The sequence below is a fragment of the Cetorhinus maximus genome, chromosome 21, assembly GCF_964194155.1.
Source record: "Cetorhinus maximus chromosome 21, sCetMax3.hap1.1, whole genome shotgun sequence".
In the NCBI taxonomy this organism is placed as follows: domain Eukaryota; kingdom Metazoa; phylum Chordata; class Chondrichthyes; order Lamniformes; family Cetorhinidae; genus Cetorhinus; species Cetorhinus maximus.
Genome location: NC_135899.1, coordinates 21,416,105 through 21,431,450, shown reverse-complemented (window position 1 = coordinate 21,431,450; position 15,346 = coordinate 21,416,105). Strand labels below are relative to the sequence as shown.

Here is a 15,346-nt window from a genome sequence, read left to right as displayed (position 1 = left end):
GGTCTCGCGCTTTCTCAGATTTGAACTCCCGAACTCCAAGAGCCAACCGCCGCTGCACACATCAAAGAACTACAATTCTCATCAGGCACCGCGGACGTGTCCCCCACTGCCGCTTGTCAGTGCGCAGGCGCGTGGACCACTTGCAGCATGGTTAATCTAGTTCCGATTGGGTGAGAGTCTGTCCCCAAGGGCCTGCGCAGAACCCGGAGGAGCAGTTGATCATTGATGTCCCACCCCGTCGGAGTGATTGGATCAGCAGAATGATCGACGTGTTGATTGTGGTAAAAACAAAAAACTGCGGATGCTGGAAATCCAAAACAAAAAACAAAAATCTTGTTGTGATCCTTTGATTTGGTCACTGAGAAATTCATATCTCTTTTTAAAAGTTCTTGGTCTCTACAGGAATCGGAAAAACACTTCAAAAATAAAGGGGTCTCCAACTTAAGACAGAGATGAGAAGCAATTTCTTCTATCAGAAGGTAATTTGTCTTTGGAATTCTCTTTCCCAGTAAGTAGTGGAGGCTGGGTCATTGAATATATTCAAGGCTGATTTTGACAGATTTTTGAACTGCAATGGAGTCAATTGGGGGAGCAGGTAGGAAAGTGAAGTCAGGGCCACAATCAGACCAGCCATGATCTTACTGAATGACAGATCAGACTCAAAAGGCCAAATGGCCTCCTCCTGCTCCTATTTCTTATGATCTTTGCATTATAATCAGGATGGAATGGCATTGAGAAGCAGGCTTGGTGAAGCACATCATCTGGCTAATTTCTACATTTACCATATGTATGTACAATTTTATGACATGCACTGTGTTTTGTACACGAAGTTCCAAAGTCTATAAATATGCAAGTTTCCGTGCAGGCCAGAGTATGAAAGCAACTCTTAACCTAATGAAAACGGGTACCATTGTGCCACTTGAAACCACAGATCAGACTTATCATAGCAGTTTACCTTTGGCATATGTATTCAAGTATAGCAATGCATCTCTTTCACATACACAAGAAATTTCACCTAACCAATATTGACTTGGTAACCAACAGGTACAAGTTGGAAAGAGAATTCCTTTTGGAAGAGAAAACAAAAGTCATCTCAAAGTGGACATCGTAGAATTCCAGAAATTGCAAACCAATAACCTACTTCAAGCTTTTTTTTTAAAAGAGAAACCGTTGAAATTTGACGGTCGATTACATTTTTAAAGGTGATAATGCAACCAGAACTTTTGAGCTACCATAGTGTTAACCTCAGGATTGAGTTTTATTATCAAACCCATGTCTTTCAAAGCAGATACCCAAGTGCCCAATCAGACACAGTCAGTGCAATTTATAACATAAGGCTTTACCACATGGCAGAGAGTCCAAGCTGCTGTAGATCTGAACCTGTAAGCAGAACAAAGATGACGTTTTGGACTAAGGTATTTAAAGGACATCACCTGTCTGATCTTCTGCTAAATCTGACTTTGTACTAGCCATTTATTTTTCTGTTTCTTCCCATCATCCCCCAAAGATGCTGACTTTTTGCTGGGATTCAGCCAACAGTAGCAGTCACCTGACACCTTCACATGGGGCCTTTCTTCACCTGAGCCTAGGAAGCAATTGCCAGCATGAGATTTGGCTTCAGGTAATGTCACAGCTGAGGTCACTCTTGATCCTTTTGTCACCTAACTTTCATATACTGGACAGCGCAGGAACCTCAGCTAATTTAGTTCGTCTCACCTTATCCTGGAAACACTGAGGTCAATTGTAGGGCCTTTACCGCTATCCAAACAGAAATTATACCAAGAAGGATATTGATAAACTCAGTGGTAATTGTATTGCCCAGTGTAAAGCCAGCCTACATAAACCAATACAAGTACTAATAAATGTAGCAGATTTAACAGATAAAATCCCTACAGCATCAGAAAACAAAATTTGACATCGAACTTTAGGAGATATTAGGATAAGTAACCAAGAGCTTGTTAAAACAGGTAGATTTTAAAGAGTGTCTTAAATGAGAAAAATGAGGTAGAGATACAGAGAAGTTTAGGGTGAAATTTCCAGAGTTTAGGGCCCAGAGGCTTGAGTATGGCAAACAAAGTTGAAGCGATAAAAATCAGAGATACTCAAGAGGCCAGAATTAGAGGAGCACAAAAATCTGAGAGCTGTGGGGCTGGAGGAGGCTACACAGATCGGAAGGGGGTGAGGCTTTGGGCAATTTGAAAATATGATCAGAACTTTAAAATTGAGGTGTTGCCTAGCCAAGAGCCAAAATCGGTCAGCGAACACAGGCATAGTGATCTAACAAGATTTGGTGAGTTGGGACATGGGCAGCCAAGTTTTGGATTACCTCAAAGTTATTAGGAAGGATAGAACGTGGGAGGCCTATCAGGTGTGTGTCAGGGTAGTCAAGGCTAAAGGTAATAAAGGCATGGATGAGAGCTTTGAGCAGCTGAAGAGTTGAGGCAGGGGCTGAGATGCGTGTAGGTATGGCCATGTAAATAGGCTGTCTTTCTGATGGAATGAAATATTATCCAGGGTCAAATATGATACCAAGGTTGCAGTCTGGTTCAGCCTCAGTTAGTTGTCAGGGAGACGGATGGAGTTGGTACCAGGGAGTGGATCAAGAAAATCCAAGTTTCATCCCATGTCTAGGCAGAGTTAGCTGACCCCAGCTACAACAGGGGAAGCAGCGCTAGAACTGAACTCCATGTCGCTGACTTAGCGGTATGAATCTGTGGCCAATGTTCTAAACCTGATAACTAACCAATGTGTGGATGTCAGCCAAGAACAGGATCAGATTCAATCGTTCTACTCTCCAACTAGGTATCCTGTCACCACTCACTGTTTAGCATCGAAGGTGAAGCAAGTACTAGGCAGCAGAGGCACCTGTTGAATCATACCCCAGCAAGTGTCAGCGCCTTTAAGAGTGCAATCGAGCGTACTGAATTCTAAAAAATTTTAAAAGATTGAAAATAGTCAAGACTTTTAACAACTCACCTGCAGGAGGCAGTGGAAAACTTTATTAGTACAATTACTAACAACTTTACACTGGAACTTTGGAGAGAACCTGACTCACCTCTGAATCAATATACAGAGTCTGCACAAGTGTCATTGGCCGAACTCGCCTGCTCATAAAATGATTGACTGGACGTTGGAAATTGGGCAAGTTGTGGACACTCCAAACCATCTCTGCTGCTTGGAGGAAGTAGCTGGCGCGGTCTCTGCAGAGGGCTCCTTTCCTGGCTGTATTGAGCATTTTGTGGAGCCACATGTTGATGCTCGAAACCACTGTGGACTAAGACACTTGTGGGAGAACTTAAATGTGTATGCTGAGGTGCCTGCTGATCAGAATCGGGCTCTACTGTCGCCCCATAAGGACGTGTCCGATACCTCGCGTAGTAATCGATGAACCCAAACTGATCCATACCACAGACCGATTGCTCTCCATGTCGTGATTCAGGTCGCAGAGACTCTGAGTAAGGGTCAGAGCGATCTCGGGAATACCCATTTTCCAAATCACCTCGCTTTTTCGGACAGTCTGCAGACCAGTGGCCCTCCTTACCACACTTGTGACAATGTGTTCGGGGATCTTTCCACCCTTTACTCTTCGATAGTTCGACATAGATGCGTTTGCCTTTAAAAAGGGAGGCGCAAGAAAAGTTTCTCAATTCAAATTAATGGTATCAGGTGGATCTGCTTACGGGTTATAATTTTATTATTTACACTTTGGCCTCCATCCTAGAGCTAGCGAGAATAGGAATGATAGACTTTTATTTTCAAAAAGAGGTTTGTCATCTAGAATTCAGGTCTTAGTTTTCAGTCTATGTGGGCTGCTGATTATATTTACAAAATCCCAGACAACACAGATTTCAGACAGCTATGGATAGAAAGCAGGGGGCCCAGATAGGGCGCTCTGTTCGGCGAGAGCCTCAAAATTAATATTGGCAATGTCATCAGAAAAATAATCCATTTATTTGACATTCCTTCACCTTTTAAAAAAAAAATGCAGGTATTAATCCAGTTAGAATAGATAGCTCTTTCAAAGAATTGCACATTTGCTGGGTGCAAAGTCTCTTTCCTGTTGTCACATTTTTGCATTAACTTTTTCCATGATAAGTCAGAAGGGCTTGTGTGTACCCACAAAAGGAACACAAAGAAAGCATGTAGGTGCAGTAAGCAATTAGGAAGGTAAATGGAGCGTTGGCCTTTATTACAAGGAGATTGGAGTACAAGAATAAAGTCTTGCTACAATTATATAGGGTTTTGGTGAGACCACAGCTGGAATGTAGTCTTGGTCTCCATATCTAAGGAAGAATTTATTTGCATTGCAGGCGGTACAGTGAAAGCACACTACACTGGGTCCAGGAATGAGAGGACTGTCCTATGATGAGGCGCTGAATACATTGGCCCTAGAATCTCTAGGCTTTAGTAGAATGAGGGATGATCTCAATGAAACATACAAGATTCTGAAGGGGCTTGACAGGGTAGACATTAAGTGGGATTTTGCTGCCCCGACACCAGTGGGCATTGTCGCGGGCGCAACAGGAAAATTTGGAGAGCCGTTAAAAGTCAACGATTCTCCAAATTTTCTTGTCCCACCCACAAAGATGCCCGTCGGTGTCGGAGCCGCTAAATCCTACCCACTGTTTCTCCTGATTGGGGGATCTAGAGCACAGGGGCAGTCTCAGGATAAAGGGCTGGTAATTCACAACTGAAGGGGCAGAAAATTCGTCAATCAAAGGGTCGTGAATATATAGAATTCTCTGCCCTGGAAGGTTGTGGATGCTCCATCGTCGAATATATTTAAGGCTAAGGTGGACAGATTTTTGCTTTCCCAAGGAAGCAAGGGATACAGAGAGCAGGCAGGAAAATGAAGTTGAGGCTGATGATAAGCTAAGGTGGCATGGAAGGAGAGCAGGGTCAAGGGGCTAAGTGGCCTACTTTGCTGTTCTTTCTTATGTAAAACAAGAGTCTCAAATCTCATCATCTTTTCATTGATGGGTTTCGCAATGAAAATGGATTTTAATAAAGAAGTTGGAAACTAAACCATCTCAAGCCTTAGAATTTGCATTTTAATCAGAGGGTAATCAACAGCCTTGCAAATGGCATGTCGAAGTCTAACAAGACCTGAACATGTGGGGCTTATCCACAGACAAGTACAATATTGAGCTCTTCAGAAAATTGTGGTAGATAGCACTGAACTGATACTTATAGTTACAATCATTCGAACCAAGGCTTGTAAATTATGCATGTCACACCTTCATATCCTGTTGTATGCTTTTGAACTTGGTAAAGTCATTCTAGGAGTCAATGTCTGAAACTGATCACACCATGTGCATCCTGAAGCTAAAGCTTATACAAGCCGAATGGGGGAATGGAGGCACCACTCCTCAATCACTGGCTTAATTGCAAACTGCACAATGTCACAGGTAGAGAGAAAGCACTCCGTAAAAATCTTACCTCAGTAACCAGCAGTTCAATACTGTAAAGTAGACAAAGTAGACGAACAAAGGAAAATAGATACACCACTCCCTTCAGGACAGCAAGGTCATTCGCTCATCTGTATGGTGCCTTGACCAGTTTCACAAACTTGGAACTGGACCATTGAACATCACAAAAAAAACTTGGAAACATTTCTGGAGCACCGCAATACAGACCCTATGTTACTCAACTGAAAGCAGCTACAAAAAATCATACCTGAATAACATTGCTTCAGATCAGAATTGCATATTCTGGGGTAAGAAAAGAATCTTGCTACAGATGTGCTACAGGGAACAATTAGCCAAGTCAGCAAACCATTGGTCTGATTAAAATGGGAAAGGGGAACTGCCAATTTAACAGGTATACCACAATACCAAAGTCATATGCCACTACCTAAACATTTAGCTCAATCAGTCATATAGCACTAACTAATCTTCCCTACTTTCTCAATTTTCTGACTGGGGTACAATTCCACACTCTGTTAGTTTGCTGATGACACAAAACTAGGTAGGAATGTGAGCTGCGAGGAGCAAGCAAAGAGGAGGTTTAGACAGGCTAAGTGAGTGGGCAAGAACATGGCAGATGGAATATAATGTCAAAATTTATGCTGACTGGCCGTCATTTGGCCCAATCTTTAAATTCCTTATAAACATCACCACTTGAAGTGAGGTAAGACGACTAAGTGGTCAGCCTAAACTAATATTTTGCACCTTCCAGAAAGCAAACTCTGCTGTGAAAAGTTCTGGATGTGTCTTAGTAGCTAAATGCACCACTTGGTGTGGTGGTGTGGCACTGGCGCCTACAAACCGTCAAGGTCCCTGCTTCAATCCCCAATCTACATTGAGTTAGTTGATCTGAAGGTGACAGCTGGGCTCCTACCAGCTGGAATGGGAGAGAAATACAGAAAAGGCACCAGTTCCTCATTGCAACTCCCAACCCTTTACAAAGAGTGCAAGAGAGGAAAGCACATATTCAGGCTGCAACACTGATTCCAAAGCGAAATAGCCAACTGATACTGACTGCCAAGGTGCACATATGTAGAATAACCAAATAAGTGTGCTACTGAATGCTATCAGCATCCCTGGTATTATGTACAGGAGATGTTACCATCTTCGGGAGAAGGGGTGAAATGCAGATTCTATGACAAAAAGTGAACAGGATAAAGAATAAATTAGTGTCAGCATTTTGACAATACATGTCTCAAGGAAAAATAAAATCCCATTGCTGGAGAGACTGCATAGCCACCACATCCCCCAGTTAGTTCACCTTTGAAATCTGTGTCACTAAGAGCTCTCATTGCTTCCTTGGCATCTTCCCCTCTTTCCATCTCCACAAAGGCATCATTCTTTATAATCCTGCATTTGACGACTGGTCCATATTTCCCAAACAAAGTGCTCAGCTCTTGCTTGCTGCAGCGGGAGCTAACATTGGCGACATGCAACTTGGAGGAGGATATAATCTTGCTCTTGCTGAAAGCCACAATAATGGAGAATCCCCGAAGCTTGTAATTATTCAGGTGGGAGATCGCTCTCTGTGCTGCCTCCACATCTTCCATGTGCACGAAGCCATAGTCCTAAAGAAAAGGAAAGAAAACCAGTTTAGGCCTAATCTCTTGTTTATAGTTATTTCCAAAGCTTCATTGGTAAATACCTTGCACAATGAACATATGAGTTGTACAAACCAGGGGAGTTCCAGGTTCAGTGTTGGGGCAGTAAGCATTTACTACAGATCTTGGTAAGGGTCAGTTGAAAAGTCAGCCAGTTTTTTGACCAAATAAGAGAAAGTGATACAAGGGAAACGTGGACGAGAAAGGTGCACAAAGAAGAGGATTGGGGGCATTGGGAAAGAAAAGCAGCTTGAATGCTTCAGTCTCTTGCTATAAAAGCTGGTTATTCCCAATGATAAGGCTTTAAATTAAGATATTATACCATGTAGATGGTACAATATGTCTTTCTTCAGCTCAATCTGACCCAGAATTATGATTGTTTCAAAAGCAGATTATGGAGGCTGAGTAAATTTTCAACCCATCAAAATACAGAGAGGAAAAGGTATGTAAGTAGTAGGCACTCAAGTCAGCTAAGTGCTAACTTTCCTAACAACTGACAATCTCGAATGCCTGTGAAATCTGAATAAAAATAACCTGGTCCACAGGACAGAGGTGTTCCGCTGGGGGTGGGGGGGGGGGCGCGTGGGGGCACTGGAATTTTCCCCTCCAGAAGTAGGAAACAGGAGTCAGAATTGTTTCTAGGTCATGAACCTAACCTCAGGGGAAACAGTTACTCTTTGGAATTTCCATGGATTTGCCCTCTTAACTGGCATTGAGACAGGTCACCTTTCTAATTAAGATTGACAGACAGGCTCTTGAAGCTGGAGCACCAATCAAAGGACTGCAATGGATGGTAAGTAACCAAAAAGAAATTTCAACATGGAAGTGCCCTCACAGCAACATTTTTTGCAACTTTAAAAAAACATAGATACAGCAGCCAGGCCACCACTGCAGGGGAAGAATCCTTCTAAGGATAGTCTTTGGCTGCAACCAGACCCAGGCAGGCAGGTAGGGCTTCAATTCTGCCTGCAATGCTGGGTCCCATCCTGCTGCTGTTGCCCACCTCCAGGCAGTTAAGCTGCCCCCAACGGTTCTGGAATCTAGTAGGCAGAGATTATATAAGCAGAGAGGTGGTGGAGAACTGAGACATACAGGGGAACTGATTGACAGAGAGCTATGAGGCAGAGAATGGTAAGAGGAGGCAGAAGCGAGCAACTGGAGGGGCTGAGAAGCAAGAGCGGAGGCAAGGAGGGAGAGAGAGATATGGGAGGTGGAGAAGAATGAAACTGATACAAGGTTGGGGAGACAGGAAAGAGGAGGATGTTCCAAATTTTTAGACTTTACCAAGTGTTCTTCTTGAGTCCAGTGTCAAAAATCATTTCTGTTGGTAAACCCACATACTTTGATTAACTGAAGAGACTTCATAATCCAATAGTCAATGATGCAGCATTGCCCAAGGTTAATCAGAGGATTTGTAATTTGTTGACTGGGTATGCCAACAGCCCTCCCATGTAGATAACTAATGAAAGAATCAATCAGTTGAGCTGTGTGGATCTGTAAATCGGACTCATTAAGACCTTCCCTGTATCCCAATACCTCCTGCACACAGTCTGCTCCCCCCAACCTGTACAGTCTCTCTCCATTCCCCTCATGTCCCACACTCCTCTTGCCACAGTATCAATCTTTTCCCTTCGTATCTCCATCCTCTTATCTTTCCCCGTTCCCCCACCACAACTCCTCGCCACTCCTCTCAAGTTTTGGCATTTTTCTCTGTACTTCCATCTTTCTCTACCTCATCTATCCATCTCTGTTCCAATTTCCATCTCTCTCCCATTTCTCTCTCTAACCCCATCTCCTCATCATTCTCACTCCCATCTTTCTCTCAGTCCACCACATAGGGTTGTCAACTCTTGTCAGACATATTCCAGGAGACGTCAGCAGCCGTGACGTCACAGAAAGCGGGCAGTGTGGTGCGAGCAGGTGAAACTAGAAAAAAGGCCTGTGACACTGAGAGGGAATGAAACTGTCTTGGAATTTCACTATTGAGTCTGAACAATTCCTTCCCCTGACAGTTTGTTTTGGGGACAGAAATCCACAGAGTACCACAGTCCACCTGGTCACCACCAATTCAATATGACACTGATGAATATTAATAACACTAATTAATCTAATAACACTAATTAATCACTGAAAGGGTTAACAATTTAATAATTTTATTTTGTTAGAAGTGTGTTTCAGTAAAAACAGAACTGTAAGCAGAAAAGCAGAACTGGGATAGCAGATGTGTTTTAGACAGGATAAGAAATGAGACAGGCAAGCTAGTAAAACAAAGAACAAGGCCAGGGAGTGGGTGCTGGGATCAAGGAGGCCCAGGCTCCTGCACAATCAGCAATATATGGTGGTCTTGCATAAATGAGAACAATGCTTGATGTATGTACACACGGGAAACAAGTAACTGAGACTGGAGAAGCATGTGATTGTAAATTGACAAGATTAGAATATGTGTACGTGACCACAGGTGTATATAAGGAATAAACACTTGTAACCTTTCAGAGCAGAGTCTTAAACTGCCCAAGGCTGTCTCTCCCTGCGTACTCTTGAATAATTAATAAACAATCGTAGCCTGTACCCGAGTCTCCTGGTGCTTTGTTCAGGCGAACTACAACAATCACTATACCAGATTCCAGCGAGTCTCAGCCGAGCCTTGGCTCATGATCAGCACCCAGCGCCCTTTCCTCCAGCACTGCAGTGAGTGGGCATCATCTCAACTGATTACAGTGCAGACCATATGGACCATAGGCCATTCAGATATTTCCAACAAGTGGCCTCTGCCAACGCAAAGTCAGGCTTTCCTGTGGGTGCGGGAGTAAGTTCCTGACATACGGAAGGTCGTGATACCTGAGCCCAAAATGTAATTGGCTGACAGCCAGTCCCTGACGTTAGGAAGGTCAGGTGGTACAAGCCCAGGCTGTGATTGGTTGTCGGCCAGTCTGGCTTCCACTGCTAGGAGCTGATGTGTTCCCAGAATGCTTTATTTGGCTACCCGGAGATTGTGGCTGATTCCGGGGTACGCCCAGCCATTCCGAGAGGATTGGCAACCCTACCACCGTAACACATAGGAAATACAGCACAGAAATAGGCTAGTCGGCCCAACAGTCCATTCGAGTATCTATGCTCCACTCGAGCCACCTCCAATCTTTCCACTTCTAAATTTATCATTGTAACCATCTATTCCTTTCTCCTTCATATGCTTATCCAGCTTCAACTTAAATGCATCTGCACTATTCACTTTCAACAACTCCTTTCATTAAAAAGAGTTCCATATTCACACCACTCTTTGGGTAAAGGTTCTTCTGAATTTCCGATTGAATTTCTTGGTGACTATCTGGTATCTTCCTTGTACATCTTCTCTGCACCCTCTCCAGTGCCTCAACTTCATTTTAATGATATATATGTTATCACTCTCCCTCCATTTCGGTCCCATTTATTTCCCTATGCCCTACCCACCTTTCCCTGTCCCTCTGCCTCCATCACTTCCATTCTGCTCTCAGGTCCCCTTCTTCCCCAATGTCTCTCTCATTCCTACTTTCTGACCCCCAGTTCCCTCACCCTCCATCTCACCTAATCTTCTCTCACGCCACCTCCTCCCTCCAACTCTCCCCCATTCTGCACCCCCATATGATGCCTATCATTCTTCCCCCCATCTCTTTCCCATTCCTCTCTCTGTGCCTATCTCCTGTCACATTCCCATTATTCTCCCTCCATCTCTCAGGCCCTCATCTCCCATCACTCTCCCCCAACTCTATTGTCTCCCATCTCTCGCCCATCCCTCTTTTTCTCCCCAGCTCCTGTCACTCTCCCTCCATCTCACTCCCATCCCTCTCCTCATCTTGTCACTCTCCCTCCATCTCGCTCCCATCCCTCTCCTCATCTTGTCACTCTCCCCCCACCTCCCGTCACTCTCCCCCCACCTCCCGTCACTCTCCCCCCACCTCCCGTCACTCTCCCCCAACTCTATTGTCTTTTTGTTCCCTTCCTCTCCCTCCATCGCAATCTCCCTGTCACTCTCCCATTCCTTTCCCTCTTTCTCTCCCAATCTCTTATCACTCTCCCTCCATCTTTCGCCCACCCTTCTCTTTCTCTCTACATCTTTCACTCTCCTCCATCTCTCTCCCATTCCTCCCTCTCTCCCCATCTCGCTGTCTCTCGCCCATCCCTCTTTTTCTCCCCGCCTCCTGTCACTCTCCCGTCGCCCCGCCTCCTGTCACTCTCCCGTCGCCCCGCCTCCTGTCACTCTCCCGTCGCCCCGCCTCCTGTCACTCTCCCGTCGCCCCGCCTCCTGTCACTCTCCCGTCGCCCCGCCTCCTGTCACTCTCCCGTCGCCCCGCCTCCTGTCACTCTCCCGTCGCCCCGCCTCCTGTCACTCTCCCGTCGCCCCGCCTCCTGTCACTCTCCCGTCGCCCCGCCTCCTGTCACTCTCCCGTCGCCCCGCCTCCTGTCACTCTCCCGTCGCCCCGCCTCCTGTCACTCTCCCGTCGCCCCGCCTCCTGTCACTCTCCCGTCGCCCCGCCTCCTGTCACTCTCCCTCCATCTTTTTCACATTCCTCTCTTTCTCTCCCCATCACCTTTGTCACTCTCCCTCCCATCCCTCTTGTCTCATCTCCTGTCACCCTCCCTCCATCTCTCTGTACTCATCTCTTTCTTTCCCTTCTGTCATTCTTCCCATTCCTACTTTCACTAGTTCCGAAACAGACTCGAAATGTTACCTCTGATTCTCTCTCTGCAGATGCTGAAAGACCTGCTGAGATTCCCCAGCCCCCCGGCCCCAACACTTTCTGTTTTTAATCTCACCTTCACTAAATCGCATTCACTGACTCTGCCGAACTGCTCGAACAGCGGTTGGACCTCATCCCGCCGCACCTCCGGGGGCAGCTTCCCCACGAAAAGCTTCACCATGCCCTCGCCGTGGGTAGCTCGGCCCAGGTTAGGGACGGGTATAAAGCCGCAGAGCCCCTATCCAGCCTTTCAAAATGGCGACCGCGGCACAGCCTTCCCTCCGTTTCAATTGGCTGCTCTCCGTTCTTCGATTACTGATCGTCAATAACAACGCGAACAGGGAGCAGATGTCAATCAAAGAATCTTACAGTTTATTGGCTGAAAGTCAGATACTTTCTCAGCTGATTCGCTGACTGCTGGAGAATCTTAAAGCCAGTTGGCTGTGATTCAGAAAAATCTTGCAACCAATTGGCAAGGAGTCAGAGAAACGTGAAGCTGATTGGCTGGTGACCAAATCGGTGTAACCCCGCCCGCAATCCCATTCGGTGCCGGTACTTTCGCTAAAATATCTTCCATTTTCCATCCTTCGTAATTGTCAATGATGATACTGGTTTGACCCAGAGTCATCAGCCCAAACCAAAAATTCATTTGAAGTGGCACAAACAATAAACATCCAAATTACAAATAAAACAGATGACTCTTAGCAAATTAAATTGGGTCAATGCCACACACTGCAATCCCTGCAGTGCCTACCAGCCACAAGGCATTAAGCATACAAGCAGACACTGCGTGCTCCTTCTCCAGGGTCTAGACAAACAAGGAACAGCATGCAGCCAGAATGAACACCCCCTCCAGTCAGCGAGCATCATTCTCAATGACTGCCTGTGTCAAGCTGCAAACTGCAATGGTACACTGACCTATTGATCACAATCCCATTCTACGTGCTGCCCCCTGTCCCCATAATGATCCCTCAACAGCTCTGTGGACCAGCTCCAGGTGCTGCTGTTTGAAAACCCTACCCCATGGAATGTTGGAGCATTGCTTTACGCAATCCTGTCTGCTGGAATGATCCAGCATTCCCACCTATGCAATACATAAGGCATGTGACCAAAAGCTTGGTCAAAGAGACAGGTTTTAAGGAGTGTCTTAAAAGTAGTGAGGGAGAGAGGTGGAGAGGCAGAGATGTTTAGACCGAGATTTCCAGAGTTCAGGCCTAAGTCACCAATAGTAGAGCAATTAAAATAGGGTTGCACAAAAGGCCAGAATTGGATGAACTTAGAAATCTCAGATATGTGTAGGGCTGGAGGAGATTAAAAAGATAGATGGTGGTGAGGCCATAAAGCAAATTGAAAACAAGGATGAGAATTTTCAAATCATGAAGTTGCTGCTTCAGGAGCCATTATAGATTAGCAAGCACAATGTTGACGGATGAATGGGATGGGTAGTGGCAAACATAGTTTTGGATGAACTCAACTTTAAGGAGGGTGCAGACTGGAGGCTGTATTGGAGAACATTGGAATATTTGAATCTAAAGTTAACAAAGGCTTAGATGATGTTTCAGCAATAGATGAGCTGAGGCAGGAGCAGAAATGGGCTACGTTCTTCGGGTTAAAATAGGTGTCCTTGGTGATTGAGAGAATCTGAAGTCAGATGCTTAGCTGAGAATCAAATAGGATTTCAATGTTGCTAATGGTCTTGTTCAGCCTCAGATTTGCCAGGGAGTAGGGTGAAGTTGATGGTCAGGGAACAGAGATTTCAGCAGGGACCAAAGACGATGACTTTAGTCTTTCTAGTGCTTAACTGAATGAAAGTTCTACTTATCTAATACTAAATTTCAGGAGAGCAACATGACAGATCAGAGGCATTGGGGGAATCAAGAAAGGTGATGTGTGATAGAGCTGGGTCTTGTCAGCATACATGTGGAATCTGAAATTATGTTTTTGGATGACCAGTTAGGGGCAGCATCTAGATCAGAAATAGTAGGAATCAAAGTATGCACCCTTGTTGAACATCAGAGATAATAATCCATAAAGAGAAGCCATTGAAGTAGAATTTCTAGCTATCCCTGTATGCATAGGAATGGAACCAAGCAAGAGCAGGCCTACCTAACTGGACAGCAGAAGCGAGGTGTTGAAGGAGGCTAGTGTGGTCAATCATATAAAAGGATGCAGACAAGTCAAGATGGATGAGGAGGGATAGTTAACCATGGCCACAGTCCCTTCGGGTAGCAAATGTGACTTTGATGAGGTCTGAGTGACTGCTCTTGACATCAAGGCAGCATTTGACCGAGTGTGGCATCAAGGTACCCTAGCAAAACTGGAGGCAATAGAAATCAGGGGGAAAACTCTCCGCTGGTTGGAGTCATACCCAACACAAAGAAAATGGTTGTGTTGTAGGAGGTCAGTCATTTCAGCTCCAGGACATCACTGCAGGTGTTCCTCAGGGAAGTGTCCTCGGCCCAAACATCTTCAGCTGCTTCATCAATGACCATCCTTCCATCATAAGGTCAGAAGTGGGGATGTTCCCTGGTGATTGCACAATGCTCAGCACCATTCGCGACTCGTCAGATACTGAACATGTCCAAATACTGCAAGACCTGGACAATATCCAGGCTTGGGCTGACAAATGACAAGTAACATTCGTATCACACAAGTGTTAGGCAATGACCATCTCCAATAAGAGGGAATCTAACCATCGCCCCTTGATGTTCAATGGCATTACCATCACTGAATCCCCCGCTATCAACATCCTGGGGTTTACCATTGACCAGAAACTGAACTGGACTAGCCATATGAATACTGTGGCTACAAGAGCAGGTCAGAGGCTAGGAATTGTGTGATGAGTAACTCACGTCCTGACTCCCCAGAGCCTGTCCACCATCCACAAGGCACAAGTGAAGAGTGCAATGGAATACTCATCACTTGCCTGGATGACTGCAGCTCTCACAACACTCAAGAAGCTTGACACCGTCCTGGAGAAGGCAGCTCGCTTGATTGGCACCACATCCACAAACATTCACTCCTTCCACCACCGATGTACAGTAGCAGCAGTGTGTGCCATCAACAAGATGCACTGCAGGAATTCACCAAGGCTCCTTCAGCTGCACCATCCAAACCCACAACCACTACCATCTAGAAGGATAAGGGCAGCAGACACATGGGAACAAAACCACATGAAAATTCCCCTCCAAGCCACTCACCATCCTGATTTGGAAATATATCGCTGTTCCTTCACTCTCGTGGGGTCAAAATCCTGGAACTCCCTTCTTAACAGCATTGTGGGTGTACCTACACCACATGGCCTGCAGCGATTCAAGAAGGCAGCTCACAACCACCTTCGAGGAATGGGCAATAAATGCTGGCCCAGCCAACAAAGCCCACATCCCATGAACGAATAAAAAAAAGAGCTGTTTCAATACTCAGGTTGGAGCAAAAACCTAACTGGACAAATCTAGGCTGAATGTTTTAAACTCCCAGAGTGCCTATAACAACAATTTGTATTTATAAAACGCCTTTAACATAACGAAGCTTCCCAAGGTGCTTCACAAAAGCATTTTAAAACCAT

The 15,346-nt window shown here is 45.3% G+C and overlaps 1 protein-coding gene and 1 long non-coding RNA gene across 2 annotated transcripts; one reads left to right on the top strand and one right to left on the bottom strand.

Moving 5' to 3' along the window:
• Positions 1-178: 178 nt before the first annotated feature.
• Positions 179-12,472, top strand: LOC144695745 (uncharacterized). The gene is made up of 2 exons (XR_013580008.1): positions 179-479; positions 11,793-12,472. It is a non-coding gene; the product is annotated as an uncharacterized LOC144695745 (long non-coding RNA).
• On the bottom strand, positions 2,963-11,986 carry LOC144695744 (RNA-binding protein 4B-like). The gene is made up of 3 exons (XM_078566715.1): positions 11,858-11,986; positions 6,727-7,033; positions 2,963-3,613 (listed from the first exon to the last, which is right to left on the bottom strand). The coding sequence occupies exons 1-3, from the start codon at positions 11,960-11,962 to the stop codon at positions 3,063-3,065; spliced, it is 963 nt and encodes a 320-aa protein (XP_078422841.1). The 5' UTR covers positions 11,963-11,986; the 3' UTR covers positions 2,963-3,062.
• Positions 12,473-15,346: the final 2,874 nt, after the last annotated feature.